General features: G+C 48.7%; 1 protein-coding gene across 2 annotated transcripts; it reads left to right on the top strand.

The window, feature by feature from the left end:
* The first annotated feature begins 544 nt into the window (after window positions 1-544).
* Window positions 545-8,332, top strand: NUDT4 (nudix hydrolase 4). 2 transcript variants are annotated; one of them, XM_008053162.1, is made up of 4 exons: window positions 545-651; window positions 2,704-2,748; window positions 5,254-5,338; window positions 5,599-8,332. In XM_008053162.1, exons 1-4 carry the CDS (start codon window positions 598-600, stop codon window positions 5,799-5,801), a joined length of 387 nt encoding a protein of 128 aa, XP_008051353.1. In that variant the 5' UTR covers window positions 545-597; the 3' UTR covers window positions 5,802-8,332. The 2 variants fall into 2 exon arrangements, with proteins under 2 accessions (XP_008051353.1, XP_008051352.1); XM_008053161.1 differs by having other exon boundaries at window positions 5,251-5,338.
* The last annotated feature ends 7,401 nt before the right edge of the window (window positions 8,333-15,733 follow it).

The following is a 15,733-nucleotide window of genomic DNA, read 5'->3' as shown; positions in this document are numbered from 1 at the left end:
AAAAAAAAAAAAAAAAGAAAGAAACAGGTGGTGGGCTGACGCTTGCTGACCCTGACCCAGGTCATGACTTGTGGTTGCCCAGGTCCCAGTGGAGTGACCCCCTCCTGTGCAAGGGCACCCCGCCACCTGGGCACCAGGTGGAAGTACCATGCGCTGTCTGCCTGGCACCAGCCCCTCCCTCCCAGCACTCCTCCATGGCAGAGGTGAGGACACAGGGTAGCCTACTGGGGCCTGCAGCCTTCGGGGGAAGATCTTGTTACAGAGGAACCCGCTGTGACCACAGACCTCAGCGTGGCCAGCTGTGGGCACCGGAGCCCAGTCTGCGCTTGTTCTTTGCTAGTACCCAAAAGTCAGAGTCTTACCACGTGAATGTGGTGATTTGAGGGAGTTTATTAGATGCAGAATGAACTAGTCATGTGGCCGTGTTCACACTGAATTCTGTCAGTTGCTCTTTTGTGGGGTGATATGTGCGCATAGCAGCCTGGGTGACTCCAGGGCCTGCTTCTGGTTGGAAGTGTGTGGTCATGGTCGCTCTTGCAGGTGCTGTTGGTGAGTAGCAGCCGGTACCCGGACCAGTGGATTGTCCCTGGAGGAGGGATGGAGCCCGAGGAAGAGCCTGGAGGTGCCGCCGTGAGGGAGGTATACGAGGAGGTGAGAGGACCACTCCTTGCACACCCGGCATTGAAGTTGGGGTTTCAAGAGAGCCTCTGGGCAAGGATGCAGACAAGACCAGGCCACAGGACACTGGGGAGAAGGGGAAGCTCGCAGGTCACAGGGGTACTTTTTTTTTGTTTGATGCAACTTTTTTTTTTTTTGAGTTGGAGTCTCACTCTGTCACCCAGGCTGGAATGCAGTGGCATGCGCACAGCCACTGCAGCCTTGACCTGCTGGGCTCAGGCAATCCTCCTGCCTCAGCCTTCCAAGTATCTGGAACCACAGACATGTACCACCACTCCTGGCTAGTTTTTTTTTTTTTTAAATTGTAGAGATGAGATCTTGCCAAGTTGCCCGGTCTGGTCTCAAACCCCTGGGCTCAGGCAGTTTTCTCGCCTCAGCCTCCCAAAGTGCTGGGATTACAGGTGTGAGCCACTATGCCTGGCAACTGATGTAACATTTAAAATTTTTTTATTTTTTAGAGAAAGGATCTCACTGTGTTGCCTAGGCTAGAATGCAGTGGTACAATCATGCATGGCTCACTGCGGCCTCAACCTCCTGGGCTTGAGTCATCTTCCCACCTTGGCCTCCCAAGTAGTTGGGATGACAGGCATGAGCCACCTCATCCAGCCGATGCAACATTTTTTTTTGAGTTGGAGTCTCACTCTGTCGCCCAGACTGGAGTGCAGTGGCCGCTCCCAGCCACTGCAGCCTCAACCTGCTGGGCTCTGGCGATCCTTCTGCCTCAGCCTTCCAAGTAGCCGGAATACAGGCATGCACTACCACGCCCAGCTGATTTTTTGATTTATTGTAGAGATGAGGTCTCGCCAAGTTGCCCAGGCAGGTCTCGAACCCACGGGCTCAGGCAATCCACTCATCTCAGCCTCCCAAAGGCGCAGGATTACAGGTTGAGCCACTGAGCCGGCAACATTTTTTTTTTTTTTAAGTTGGAGTCTCACTCTGTTGCCCAGACTGGAATGCAGTGGCACGCTCCCAGCCACCACAGCCTCGACCTGCTGGGCTCTGGCGATTCTTCCACCTCAGCCTTCCAAGTAGCCAGAACTACAGGCGCGCACTACCACGCCCAGCTAATTTTTTATTATTGTAGAAACGAGGTCTCGCCAAGTTGCCCGGGCTGGTCTTGAACCTGCGGGCTCAGGCAATCCACTCGCCTTGGCCTCCCAAAGTGCTGGGATTACAGGCTGAGCCACTGAGCCCGGCCCGATACAACATTTTTAAGCATGTGGTTGTAGCTAGCATTTTTGCTAGGCAAGTATTTTTTCTACCTGGTAAGATGGAGCTAAAGCCAGTGGAAGTTCCCCAGAATGGTGTCTGTCACATCCAACTTCCCGGTGATCAGATTCCTGTGGGTCGATGATCTAGCAGCCTTGCCAAGGAGGACGGTTGGTATTATGCTGGTCAGGAGTGCGAATGGAGAAGAAGCGAGCTACTCTCATCTTACCTGTCTAAATGTTCAGGAAAATGTGGCCCGTTCATCCATAAGCACATGCCTGCCGCCTTCCAGCTGCTGGTCCAGGTCGCAGGGCCGGCACCCAGGGAGCAGGGGGGCTGCAGCCTAGCCCTGGTAGGCATGAGTGCTTAGTGCTCTGTGGGCTTTGGTGACAGGCAAGAGGGGTTCTAAGCATGGGTGGGGAGGCCCACAGCCTCTCTGTGGGCGTGTCACAGGGCCTGCCTGCTGTACAGCCCTGTGGGCACTGTGGCTAGGTTTGAGTCCCCCACTACCCAGAAGAGGGAGCTGTGCCCACGCCGTAAACAGGTGTGGCATGGGGAGGGGTGGAGATAGGGAGGGAGGAGTGCCTGCAGACCTCACTCATACAGAAAAGCCGTTCAAGTAGGCCCACACTGGCAGACAGCCAGCTTCTGCTCAGTCCTGCCACTTAGGAAATGAATAGCGGTATTTAAAACCACACAGATGCAGGACGACAGTGACTTGGGTTTAGATTTAAATAATTGAAATAGCCAGAATGCAACTAACATACACATTGTTGTGAAAAGGTAAACATTTTACATTTCATCTCTTTTTAATAGGCTGGAGTCAAAGGAAAATTGGGCAGACTGCTGGGCATATTTGAGGTGAGTTACCAGGTGGTCCTCGTGGTGCTCGGCCCAGCTTAGTGTTGTCTTCTCAACCAGTCACAGCACCTGGCAGCAGCTGGCCTAGACACTCCTCTGCCTGGCAGGGGGCAGGTTGGGTGTGAGGACTGGGCAGGGGCAGCCACATGGCTTCCTCATCACTGGCAGCCACGTGCAGCTCTGTTGTGTGACCGCCTGTGCTTAACGCTACAGGGGCCAACGCCGAGGTGCTATTCCCATTCATCACACTGGGTGGTGCCGACCGTGCAGGTGGTGCAGCATCTTCATCCCTACAGGCCTGGGTCTCGGTGTCTAGGAATAGACCCTGCCTGCAGCCCACTTAGAGGGCATGCGTGACTCATCCTCATAGGACTGTGGGGAGGCCCAGGGCACAGACTTGTCATGGAATGCCTCAGTACCGAGGACAAGAGTTCAGGGAGGGATCTAGAAAGTGATGGGCCCTATGGAAGGCAGGGAGGAGGAAGCTGGGTCCTGAGACCCAGGCTGCTCTGAAGTTATCTTCATCCAAGATTCAGACCTAGATGTACCAGAAACATGGTCCCCTTCCATGCTTCAGGTTATGGGTTAGCTCAGTCTCTCTAGTAGAACCATATGAGTGTTAAGGCTTTATAAATTCAGGGGAAAATTCCTTTTTAAGAAAAAAGTTTTTTTTGAGTCGGAGTCTCACTATTGCCCAGGCTGGAGTGCGGTGGCACACTCACAGCCACTGCAGCCTTGACCTGCTGGGCTCAGGCGTTTCTTCTGCTTCAGCCTTCTAAGTATCTGGAATTACAGGCACCCGATGCCATACCTGGCTAATTTTTGATTTATTGTAGAAATGAGGTCTCGCCATGTTGCCCAGGCTGGTCTTGAGCCCATGGGCTCAGGCAATCCTCTTGCCTCAGCCTCCCAAAGTGCTGGGATTACAGGCGTAAGTGAGCCACCACGCCCAGCTCTAAAAATTCCAATTTTACAGTGAGTTGAAGACTCCTCCCAGAATACAGTACTTACTGAGTAAAGTCCCTAAGGTACAACTCAGACTTGTCCAGGTTTCAGAAGTTATTTTATGCTGTTGAATAGCACCATCTCCTGGTCACACTGAAGAATGTGGTGGGGTTTTCCTGTGATTCAAATACTGCAATTTTGCATATGGTAGGAAAATGGCACATTTGTCAGTATGTTGACAAGGTATTTGAAGAAAATCTCTCATAGTAAAGTTATATAATGTGGAAAGGTAACAGCATTCAGTGCTTTACAAATACTATTTAACAGACAGTAACAGCCAACATGCCTTAGGAAGTGAGGGGAACCCGCTGCCCAGCCCATTACCACGCGATTTGTGTCTGCGTGAGTAAAGCATAGCAAGTGTGGTGATTTACAGGCATAGAAATAAGAGCACCAGCTGTAAATCATAGGGTGGCATTTTCTGTGGCACTCCCTCCGAGGTTTTGTCATCTTGTTCCTTCACAGTACACCGAGTAAGGGGCTCCCCGGGTGGTCTGCTGAGGAAGTCTGAGGACACAGCAACAAGGCCAGTCCTCCTTGATGACGGTGGCCACTTCGTCTTAGCACTAGCTTATGTCTAATTTTTAACCTAGAGACAAGATCAAGTGTCGGCTTTAATATGGGTGAAAATTGAGTGGGCACATTATAAAACTCAAAGATCCTATTCCGAAAGGCCGTAACCCAGGCATTCTCAAGCCTGACTGTACACAGTTCACGGGGAGCCTTGAAGTGTCAACGCTTAAGGTCCCATCCCAGACCTGCCTGAATCTGCGGCTCAGAAAACCCATTCATCCAAGTGGCCAGCCTGGCTGTGGCTTCACAGGAGCCTTGGTAAACCTGGGAAGGTCCCACCTGGTGCAGGGTTCCAGCGGAGGCTGCTTCCAGAGGCTCGAAGGGTGAGGGCATCCCAGGCAGGACGTTTTTAAGTCTTGCGCTTAAAAAAAAATATCAGCCGAGAGTTTATTTTGGCCAAGTTGAAGGACTGCAACCTGAGAGCGTAGATTCACATTGCCGCATTGACCCGAACATATGCTTCCTCTTTTTTTTCATCCTTCAAGTCGGGGTCTCACTTTGTTACCCAGGCTGGAGGACAGTGGTATGATCACAGCTTCCAACAGCCCCAAATACCTGAGCTCAGGAGATTCTCCCACTTCAGCCTCCCCCATAGCTGGGACTTCAGGCAGATACCAAACCTGGTTAAGTTTTGTAGAGATGTGGTCTCATCATGTTGCCCAGGCTGGTCTTGAACTCCTGGGCTCAAGTAGTCCTCCTGCCTCAGCCTCCCAAAGTGCTAGGATCATAGGCATGAGCCACTGCACCCAGCATCCTTGTCTTTTTAACTACTTGTCCTGTATAAGCTCACGTTTGTGCTAGACTTCACAACTGAGTATAATTGCCCACGTGGGAAACGAGCTTTGCTAATCAGCAGTGCCAGGCTGATTTTTTTCCCTTAAAAATGTGTCCACAGATTAAAATGCATTTCTCTTTATATTCAAGCAGAACCAAGACCGAAAGCACAGAACATACGTCTATGTTCTCACAGTCACTGAAATCCTGGAGGACTGGGAAGACTCTGTGAACATCGGTAAGCTCCTGCTCCCCCTGTTGCCTGGGCCACTTAGTGCAGGCATGGCACACATGTGGCCAGCTTCCCTCTCGTTGTTTGTGGTCACTTGCCTTTGAGGGAAGGGAAGAGGAATGTGCATCTGCATGTCTGGATTATCTTAGACGCTCCGACATGTTGCCATCTCAGCCATCTGCCGTGGGAACAGGGGCATCACTGGCGGGGCTAGCTTCTCATAGTTGACCTTATTGTCCAGTAACACATGCCCTACTCTCCTCCAGGACGGAAGAGGGAGTGGTTCAAAGTGGAAGATGCCATCAAAGTGCTCCAGTGTCATAAGCCTGTACATGCAGAGTATCTGGAGAAGCTCAAGCTGGGCTGCTCCCCGACCAACGGAAACCCCTCAGTCCCCTCCCTCCCAGAGAGCAACGCCTTGTTTGTGACGGCTGCGCAGACCACCGGGCTGCCGTCCAGTTTAAGATAGAGGGACTGGGAAGGCCTCCTCCGGGTCCGCCTCACGGGGAGAGGTTTCTTGTCCCTGACAGACATCTGAATGACGCTTGCAAACTGTCTGAATTTGCCAGGCAGGGTTTTCAAACAATTTGCATGTTTTTCAGATGCTTTCAAATCTTTTTTTTTTTAAATAGTGTAAAATATTTTAATAAGCCAAAGCCATGTGGAATTTTTTTTAGATGCCTTAACTGTGCCCCCCCCCTCAATATTTTGGTTGTTATTTTTCACAGCATTTTGTTTCATTTTTTGCCCAGTGACATCTGCCTGGTTTGTCAGATCAGACTACTGGGTGTATTTTCCTCCCAAGTTGCTTTCTCATTCACAGCATCAGCAGTCAACAAACGCTTCTCTGGCTAATGAAAAATCTTGTTGGTATTAAGAAATTCATCCATCCCAAAATGTGTTTTCTGGGATTACAGTTTTAATTCATAAATTGCAGATGTGGGCTATTTCTGTATGATCCAATGATTGTTGACAACGGACTGGGTTTGCTCTTTTGAGGAGTCTCAGCTTATCCAACTGAGTTTTCGTGCCTGGTATTAATGCCAATAGCCACCTGACATGTAACTCAGTAGCAGTTGAACATGAAGTGGAACTCTAGAGTCGGTGATTTGAGGGCGGATACTAGAAATGCACGTAGTGAATCCGTCTTACCACGAAGACTGCCTGTGGAAGCTGAGTGGGCATGGTCAGCGGCTGAGTTTCTTGGTCTGTCCTCTCTTCCCAGAGACCCAGCTGCCCTCCACATAAACTGCTCCTACAGCACATCTGGTCTTTAGTCTAGTGGTTCCTTGAGTTACACTTCTGTGTTCACCAGCAGCCGCAAGGTAGGGTCTGACTGAAATGCCGGTCAATGCAACAGCCTGGCAGTCAAGCATATCCTTTCCTGCTGTTCAGCCAGTGGGACAGAGGCTGCCACATCGTGGGATGGCTCATCGTTCCCAGGCTGTCAGCAGCCGCTCCTCGTCACATCACTCACCTCTGAAGCCCCGGCACCTGCCTGAACTGAGAACTGCTTTATCTTCCGCTTGTCTTTATACTCACAAAAGTCAGGAACCTGTCGAAAAGCATGGTACCCTGTCCCAACCTCCCTGCACCCCCCAAGCAGGCCGGAACAAGGAGGGAGGAACAGCTTTTGAGCTGAGGGCTAGGGAGAAAAGTTTGGGGGGGTTTTTTTTTTTTTTTTTTGGTTTTTAATGTAGACTTTAGCCTTTTGTAAATATTGTAACTGGTGAGTATAAAGTAGGAAAAAAGCATAGTGAAAACATTTGTTCTACAGATTGTTAACCTTTAAAAATATAATTGCTGCTAAAAATAGAGTGCTGTTACACTTCAGGAACATTGGTGCCATCTGAAAATGAGATCTCGTGCCATAAACGCAGCTGAACTAAATATAAACGTTAGTTCACAAATTACTGCTGTCAAAGGAAGGAGTAAAGTGGAAATACTTAGCCAATGACATTTCATTCTCGATTATGTAGCGTGTCAAACAGGAACATCTGGAATTTTTATATTTTTCTTTGTACAGAGGTTACATATTCTGGGTGTTTTTTAAAAAGGAAACATTTTCAATCCCAAATTGACACTTTCTATCTTTTGCGAACTTGGGATGTTTTGGTTCAGGTTTTGGGTCTCTGCAGTCCCTTTAAATGATGCGTGTCCACAGCAGATCAGCTGGATTGCTCTTGTACAGAAGGCTGCTTCCGCCTGCGGGGGTGCCAGTACTGGAAGCGGGGTCACCCTCTACGTGATATTCGGAGTGGGAATAATGCATGAACTTATTTAATACACTCTTGGACTATGTAAGATATGTACAGTATTAATGTCAACCGTCTCTTAGAAGCTAGCCTATAAATATTGTATAGTTTTCTTGGGTCAGAACATGGGCATCAGTCGGGACTCTCCAGTGCTGCTCGCCAAGCAGCGTCTTCCATCTATACAGCTAGCAGGAGTTTGGAGGACGCAGCGGAATGCAGCTTCACACTCGAGTTGCCACACGAGTTCTTCACTGTTCTGAACCAAGTCTAGAAAAATCAGGAAGGGCCCTTGCGAGACTTATTCCTGTTCAGAGAAAAAGCTGACATTTCCATGCTAAACAGCTGAATCTACTAAGACAACAAATACTATCTACTGTCTCAGTCCTCCAAGGTTTGTGGTGTTGGGATTGTGCTTTGATCCTTTTGTGAGGTAGTCAGATAAAAGTGGGCAGCTAAATTTTTCAGCTCCATGTGCCTCCTAGCAAGAACAGAAAATAAGTAGTGATTGTGAGATGACTTGCAGACCAGGTAGAAACTGCCTCGCATGTTTTTTGTTTTGTTTGTTTTGTAAGCGGATGACATTTTCCAAGCAGGCACGTGCTATCGAATCACAAAGCAGAGCCGAAGGGAGAAATGATTGTTGTACACACTGAGTTGCTTTGCATGGTCTCATTTGAGATAATCGGTGTAAGAATCTTGACTTTTTTTATATTTGGAAACATCAAATAAAAATGGAAATAAATTATCTTGGTGAGTTTCTTTTCTTTGCAAATAATCTGCTTTCTGAAGCTTTAGCTAAGGTCATGCTTTTGACTTTGAAGTGTGTATTTAAAATAAACACCCAGGGGAAGCCTGCACCTCAGTACAGAAGGCATCACTTCCTCAGCTTGGCTGGTCGTGGTGCTCTAATGTTTGGCCTAAGCCACATCCATCCTCCATGGGAGGCATGTCTAATGGTCACAGCATGTTCGTAGTCTTTGGTGGAATGACAGGTTAACAGGAACTGCTCTCCATGAGACGCCAGCACTGCCGACGGGTACTTCCCCCCGCCCCCAACTGCTGCCCAGGCCATGGCAGGCCGCGGTTGTCTTACTGCCACCCCCATGCAACTGTGCTGCAGCTCTAATAACTCTGGCATTCCTCTGTTCTACACTGCAGGCACTTTACACCCTGCTGTCCTTCCATTCCAGCAGCTGTGTTTGGAAGGGTCACTGGCCAAGGTGCCCCCCACCGTGGCGTCCCCCAAAATACAGTGTGCCCAAGACCAACTTCAGAATCCTGATGTGAAATTCCTGCTCAAGTGTCACTTCATCTTTGTTAGGATTAAGTGGGTGGGAATGAGAAGCTTGGCCCCTACCAGTGCTGTCTTCACACTGGACTGCGTGTCTCCACAGGTCTCTAAGCAGAATTTTGTAGCCAGTGTCACAGGACTAACTGAACACTAGTTGAGTTTATTAAAGTATTGTAACGCTTGGTGGGGCACAGTGGCTCACACCTGTAATTACAGGGCTTTGGGAGGCTGAAGTGGGAGGACTACTTGCGCCTAGGAGTTTGAGACCAGTTTGGGCAACGGTGAGACCTCATCTACAAAAGTAACCGGGCATGGCGGTGCACATCTGTAGTTCCGTACTCGGGAGGCTGAGGCAGAGGGATCACCTGGGCTCAGGAGTGGAGGCTGTGATGAGCAGTGACTGCACCACTATGACTGACTCCAGCTCAAGCGCGGTAACTTTCAATGAATAGGTCATAGCTGCCGGGGGTGGTGGCTCACGCTTGTCATCCCAGCACGTTGGGAGGCAGAGGTGAGAGGATTGCCAAAGTCCAGGGCTTCAAGTCCAGCCTGGGTAACTTGGTGAAACCTCATCTCTACAATAAACCAAAAAATTAGCCAGGCATGGTGGCACTTGGCTGTGGTTCCAGCTCCTCGGAAGGCCGAGGTAGGTCACGCCTGAGCCCAGCAGGTCAGGGCTGCAGTGGCTGTGAGTGTACCACAGGCTCCCATGTTGCGGTTAGTGATTCTGTCTGCTGAGGGTTCCAACCCTGCTCCGTAAATCCTCACACAATGGTGACCAGCGGCTGCATCTTTTCTGTCAGTGTTGGCAACAGCTCAGAACTCATTTCCACCCCAAGGAGCTTTCACTCTAGTGGGCTAGTGACAAGTGACATCTCTGGGTATTTGTTTTTGCATCCTTAAATCTTTCAAGGTCTTAGCGCTTCTTATATATGTACAGATTTGCACCCTCTGCAACAGCAGTCAAATACTGTTTAAAAGTAGCACACCCCCCCCGCCCCCACCAAAACCGTAGCATTTCCTATGGAGTGCAGAGCAGCGTCTGGTTGAAAAACAACCTCAACGTGATGTTTTCTCTCCCCCTTGCTCATGACACTTTTCTGAGTGGCCTGGAGAAACCTACCAGAAGATGAGAGGCCCTGAGGCCTGACCTATCTAGAAGCAACAGCAAGAGTCGCTTGACACAAAGAGTGAAAGGCTGCATGTCTTTTTGCAGGAACAAGGCTTTCATTCCTCCACTTTGAAGTGATCCAACATGTTATGATCCCATCAACTCTCCTGTGACATCTGACAAATGTCTCTCGGTGTATGGACTCCCACCCTCCCAAGGTCATTTCCTGGTGCTCCTCAGTGTCGGTCATGAATAAAGTATAGTCAGTTGTAGTGCTTTTCTCAGTTTTTACTCAAGTTCATTCCTCACGTTAGTGAGACACTTTATCTTGGGCACACTTATTTGGACTTCAGTGTGTATCAACTTTGAACATGCCTACTGACCAAGTATCTGGGAATTCAATTCATTTGCAGGAATGCAGACAAAAGTTCATGTTCCTAGATAAGGCACCAAAATGTGCCTAGATAAGGCTGTGAAAATGAAATGCCCAGCAGCAAGAGGTAATGATTAACTAGATACAGCCAGACGGAATATCGTGTAGTAATTAAAGATGCCGTTCAGGTGAACCTTGGTGTGGAACCCACCAGAGCCATCTGGAGAGGAACGGTTGTACCCATCAAGTTGCCATGCATCTACTGCCCGCGTGCCCAACAGCTCCATTGGCAGAAATCTAGTCAACATATACCTGGACAGGCTGCACAACCAAAGTTAGGTCAGAGAGGTGTGTTGAGGAAATTACAAAACAGGTATCCGTTCAACATACAAAAGGGCTTAAATTCTGGCCACCTTCTTAGTAGACATTCTGAGGCTGTTGCCCCAGGGAGAGGCCCTTCCAGGAGGGGGATGGCCAAGGACCCTGTTCCATGCACATATTTTGCATACACTGAAAAGGCTTTATCAAAGTCGAAGGACACTTTTTTTTATTTAAAGGGGTGTGTACAGAAAATCTTGGTTTTTAAATGCTTGTATGGCCGGGTGTGGTAGCTCATGCCTGTAATCCCAGCACTTTGGGAGGCAGAGGAAAGAGGACTGCCTGAACCTATGCGATCGAAACCAGCCTGGGCAACTTGGCGAGACCTAGTCTCCACAATAAATCAAAAAAGCTAGCAGGGCATGGTGGCGCATGCCTGTAGTTACAGTTACTTGGAGGCTGAGGTGGCCATGAGCGTACCAGTGTCAGTGCACTCCAGCCTGGAGATAGAGACTCTGACTCAAAAAAAAAGTGCTGCCAAAGGAGGGTGGTGGCCTATAGCCTGGGGTCAAACCCAGTCCCATTGTCTGGTTTTGCACAGGCCATGAGCTTACATTGTTTTTTATGTTTTTAGGTGGCTAAAAATAATAACTTTTGACAGGTAAAAATTAAGAGCACAGCACAGCCATTAGTTTGCAAACTGAGTGCTACCTCTACAGGGGCAGAACTGAGCAGTTGAGAGAAACATGTGGCCCACAAAGCCCAAAATACTTACTGTTTTAGAAGGAAAAAACCATGAAATTCCAAGAAGTTGGCCTTTCTTCCTTAGTTCTTCAGTCCTAATGAGTCCTGCAAAAACAGGACAAATAGCACAAGTTCACATCTAGTGCAACCCACCTGTGTCTAAGCGGCTCTGGTGGCCAGATCTGCCGTGGGTAGTTGAACTTCAGCCAGAAGACTGTAAACTGACCAGGTGATAATGAAACTAAGAACTGACATTTACTAACAGATCAGGGAATGATTCCAAAAGCAGATAGGAAAGGGAACCCCAAAACAACTGGAACTACCTTTTGGGGGGTGGGCCCCTTGCAGTACAGGGTGCCCCCGCCACAGGCATCAATGTTACCAGCTAGTGTTGTTAGAGGCTGTATTTGGCCTCGGAATTTTTTGGGGCAATTCTTTCAAGGCATTTGCCCATTTCATGGTGGGTGACTTATGAGCCACCCACCCACATTGCACTGAGTGTTCACATTGCACTGAGTGTTCAGCAGTTTTTGACTGTAAACAGCATGAGCCCTATGCCTCACTCTTCCTATTCACCTGATCTCGCCCCGAGCCACCTTTTTTTTGTTTGTTTGTTTCCCTCGATGAAAAAAGTCCTCAAAGGGAAACGTTTTACCGATATGGAAGAGGTGAGAAAAAATGGCATCCAAATTGATGAGTTCAGAAACTGAACAGTGGAAAAAGCATCTCAATAGATGTATTGTCATCAAACAGACAGCACTTTGGAGGTGACTGAAGTTTAAAAATGTAAGAATAAGAACACAATTTTTTACAAATAAATTTCAAGGCCAGGCACAGTGGCTCATGCCTATAATCCCAGCACTTTGGAAGGCTGAGGTGAGAGGACTGCCTGAGCCCATGGGTTTGAGATCAGCCTGGGTAACTTGGTGAGACTTCATCTATCCAATAAATTAAAAAATTCGCTGGGCATGGTGGCATGCCTGTGGTTTCAGGTACTTGGAAGGCTGAGGCAGAAGGATCACCAGAGCCCAGTAGGTTGAGGCTGCGGTGGCCATGAGCGTCCCTCTGCCCTCCAGCCTGGGCAACAGAGGAGACTCCAACTCAAAAAAAAAAAAAAATCCGAAAAAAAGAACCCAAATAAATTTCAGTTGTAGGGGTCCCTTCCTCATATGTGGCAGGTGAGGATGGATCAGGAGTGTATAAACAAAAGAAACACTATCCCAGGTGGTATGTTCATGAGGCTAATCTTGCCAACTTCCAAAACATTTTCTTATACATACAAATGATTAGCAGAAGAAAAACACTAAAGCTCCTTAATAAGCACCATCCAATGTCCTTTGTCAAGATACTGCAATTTCAGCCAATGCTGTGCAACAAGAAACAATAAGGTCAAATATTCATTTACTCATGATTCTTCTGCAGTCCATCAGAAACTGAAAAAAACTGCAGGATTTCAGGAGAGGCTTGGTTTCGTGTCAAGTCCACACTCTGACAAAGGTGCCACCCCAACAGGCACACATGAAACGAGACTGGCTTGAGGGTGACAAGGACTCCAACTTCAGCTTCCACCTTTCTTTTTTTTGTTTTTGAGTTGCCCCCCAGACTGGAGTGCAGTGGCCGCTCTTGGCCACCGCAGCCTCGACCTGCTGGGCTCCGGTGATCCTTCCACCTCAGCCTTCCAAGTAGCTGGAACTACAGGCACACGCTACCATGCTCAGCTAATTTTTTTGATTTATTGTAGAGATGCGGTCTCGTCAAGTTGCCCAGGCGGGTCTCGAACCCGCGGGCTCAGGCAATTCGCTCACCTCAGCCTCCCAAAGCACGGGATTACAGGCTGAGCCACCGAGCCCTGCTAGCTTCCACCTTTCACAGGCAAGGTTCCAGTCCAGCTTCTGCGTGGCAGATAGAGTATCATGAAGCCACAGCAAGGCCTGCCAAGCCCCATGTACCTTAAAATAAAGGGAAACCACGGCACCTGTGGCTGTGCACTGCTGCTTCTGAACTGGCTTGACAAGTACCTTCTTGGTCTAGAGCAAAGTTTAAGTTTCATAGTTTCAATCCATGCATGGGTCCTAGATGCATGGATTGAAGCAACCGTGGATAGACCTTTGTTTTGGAGCCACAGTCTCACTGTCACCCAGGATGGAGTGCAGTGGGATGCTCACAGCCACTGCAGCCTCCACCTGCTGGGTTCAGGCGATCCTGCCTCAGCCTTCCAAGTAGCTAGAACAGGAGTATGCCACCACACCCGGCTATTTTTTTGATTTACTGTAGTGATGAGGTCTCGCCAAGTGGCCCAGGCTGGTCTCGAACCCCATGAGCTTAGGCAATCCTTGCCTCCACCTCCCAAACTACTGGGATTACAGGTGTGAGCCACCGTGCCTGGCAGATGTATATTTTCTTTAATTGTGTCTGTATTGAACATGTATTTTCGTTGTCATTATTCCCTAAACAATAGTATTTACACTGTAGTGGGTATTATAAGTAATCTAGAGATGACATAAAGCAGTGGTCTCAAACATCCCAGGCATCAGGAATGGTTTCTTGGAAGACAATTTTTCCACGGACCGAGGCAGGCAGGATGGTTTCAGGATGCTTCAAGCACATAACATTTATTATGCACTTTATTTCTATCATTATTATTACATTGTAATATATAATGAAGTAATTATACAACTCACCATAATGCAGAATCAGTGGGAGCTCTGAGCTCGTTTTCCTGCAACTAGACGGTCCCATCTGAGGGTGATGGGAGACGGTATGCCCGAAGTGTGTTACATCTACTTTACTCCGTAATCTCATGCTGGTTGCTGTCACTGCAGAAAACCCTGCTTTGCAAAGACAGGATGTTGGAAATGGAAGCAGGCTTTTCAGTGCTGATGTGACAATAGGCGGAGCTCAGACAGTGAAGTGAGCGATGGAGAACAGCTATAAATACAGATGAAGCTTCACTGGCTCACCCTGCTGCTTACCTCCTGCCGTGTGGCCCGGTTCTGTGGTCCATGGGGTGGGGACCCCTGATGTAAAGTACACAGGAGGAGGTGTGTGGGTTACATGCAAATATGACACCATTTTATCCCAGGGACTTGAGCATCTGTGGATTTTGATATCCAAGGAGGTCCCGGAACTGATCCCCCACAGACACTGGAAGGCTGCTTCAGATCTAAGGTCGCATAAGGCAGCCGCAGAGAGAACTACAGATAACCAGAGTGGCAGCAAGTCACAGCACACAAAGCAGATCTCTGAGGCCCCTGAATGGGAGTGGATTCTCCAGCACCCCCAGCAACGTGTTCCGACTCTTCCAGCCAGGCCTCCGCTCCTGCTGCTGCCCTCTATGCCTGGAGGTGCATCTGGCTGGAACCCAGGGCAGCCTCTGGTGTAGCTGAGTGCTCCTCCCCACTTGACTGTGGGTCCTCACAGGAAAGTCCCAGCATCTACTCACCTCGCCACCCAAGTGGCAGGCACACACCAAACTTTCATTTGTCGAGTAAGCTGTTTCCATGAGGTCAGGGGCTACACAGGCAAAGGCTTCCAAGGAGAAAGGAAGGGCAGGAGGCTAGGAGGGCCGGACAGGAGAATGGTCAGCTCCTGGGTGGCTGCTCCTCTCAGCGGGGGCCATGCATCGTGGTGGTTGGCACAGTCACCAGCTCATCAAATCATTCCTAAGGTACCAGAATTCTGGTTTTTCACGTTTATCTCCCAATTTTTAAAAATGCTGGCATCAAATTCAAACCGAACCAACCACACAGTGTGGGTCAAAGAAAACAGGCCCACAGACCAGATGAAGCTGCCAGTCTGCAGCCTCTGCCTTGGCCTCCCCCAGAGCCCGAGTCCTGCGAAAGCTCAGTCAACACACTGGCTCTTGCTTCACCCACTGGGTGAGTGAGTGAGTTCTGCCGGCACACTGGGCACTCCTATCAAGACTGCAAGGGAAAAAAAAGAGGATGCCAAGGGATGTGGAATTCTCTTTTGTATAGACATTTTTGCAGTAAAACACGTGACTCTCATGCTTGTAAATCCCCGTATGCCCTTAGCTCCAGCCGTGAGCAGGACATCTGTGTTGATCTCTAGTTGTGTGAAGTCCTGTGTGGTTCACTGATCCTCTGAAGTGAGGCTGTGTTTCCTCAGCTGTTGTCAAAGACGCCCTTTCAACAGCCCAAGAATTGTTATAAATGACAACTTCTGTTATCAGTTTTAAATTTACAGTGTTATGATTATTAACAATTTTATTCTAAATTAGACTGACACTTGTGATCAAGCATTGCACTTATTTGGAAGAATATCAGTTACCAGTCATCAAAGGCCTTTG

The sequence above is a fragment of the Carlito syrichta genome, unplaced genomic scaffold, assembly GCF_000164805.1.
Source record: "Carlito syrichta isolate Samal-C Ts95f unplaced genomic scaffold, Tarsius_syrichta-2.0.1 Scaffold287934, whole genome shotgun sequence".
Taxonomy (NCBI): Eukaryota; Metazoa; Chordata; class Mammalia; order Primates; family Tarsiidae; genus Carlito; species Carlito syrichta.
Note: the sequence above shows the minus strand (reverse complement) of the source record. Positions and strands in the feature narration are given on the sequence as shown.

Bases quoted from the DNA above. Each gene is read 5' to 3' on its own strand.
- NUDT4 (XM_008053161.1), top strand. From the start codon at position 598: ATGGAGCCCGAGGAAGAGCCTGGAGGTGCCGCCGTGAGGGAGGTATAC. The intron at 652-2,703 runs GTGAGAGGACCA...TCTTTTTAATAG, and splicing joins TGAGGGAGGTATACGAGGAG to GCTGGAGTCAAAGGAAAATT. The intron at 5,339-5,598 runs GTAAGCTCCTGC...ACTCTCCTCCAG, and splicing joins GGAAGACTCTGTGAACATCG to GACGGAAGAGGGAGTGGTTC.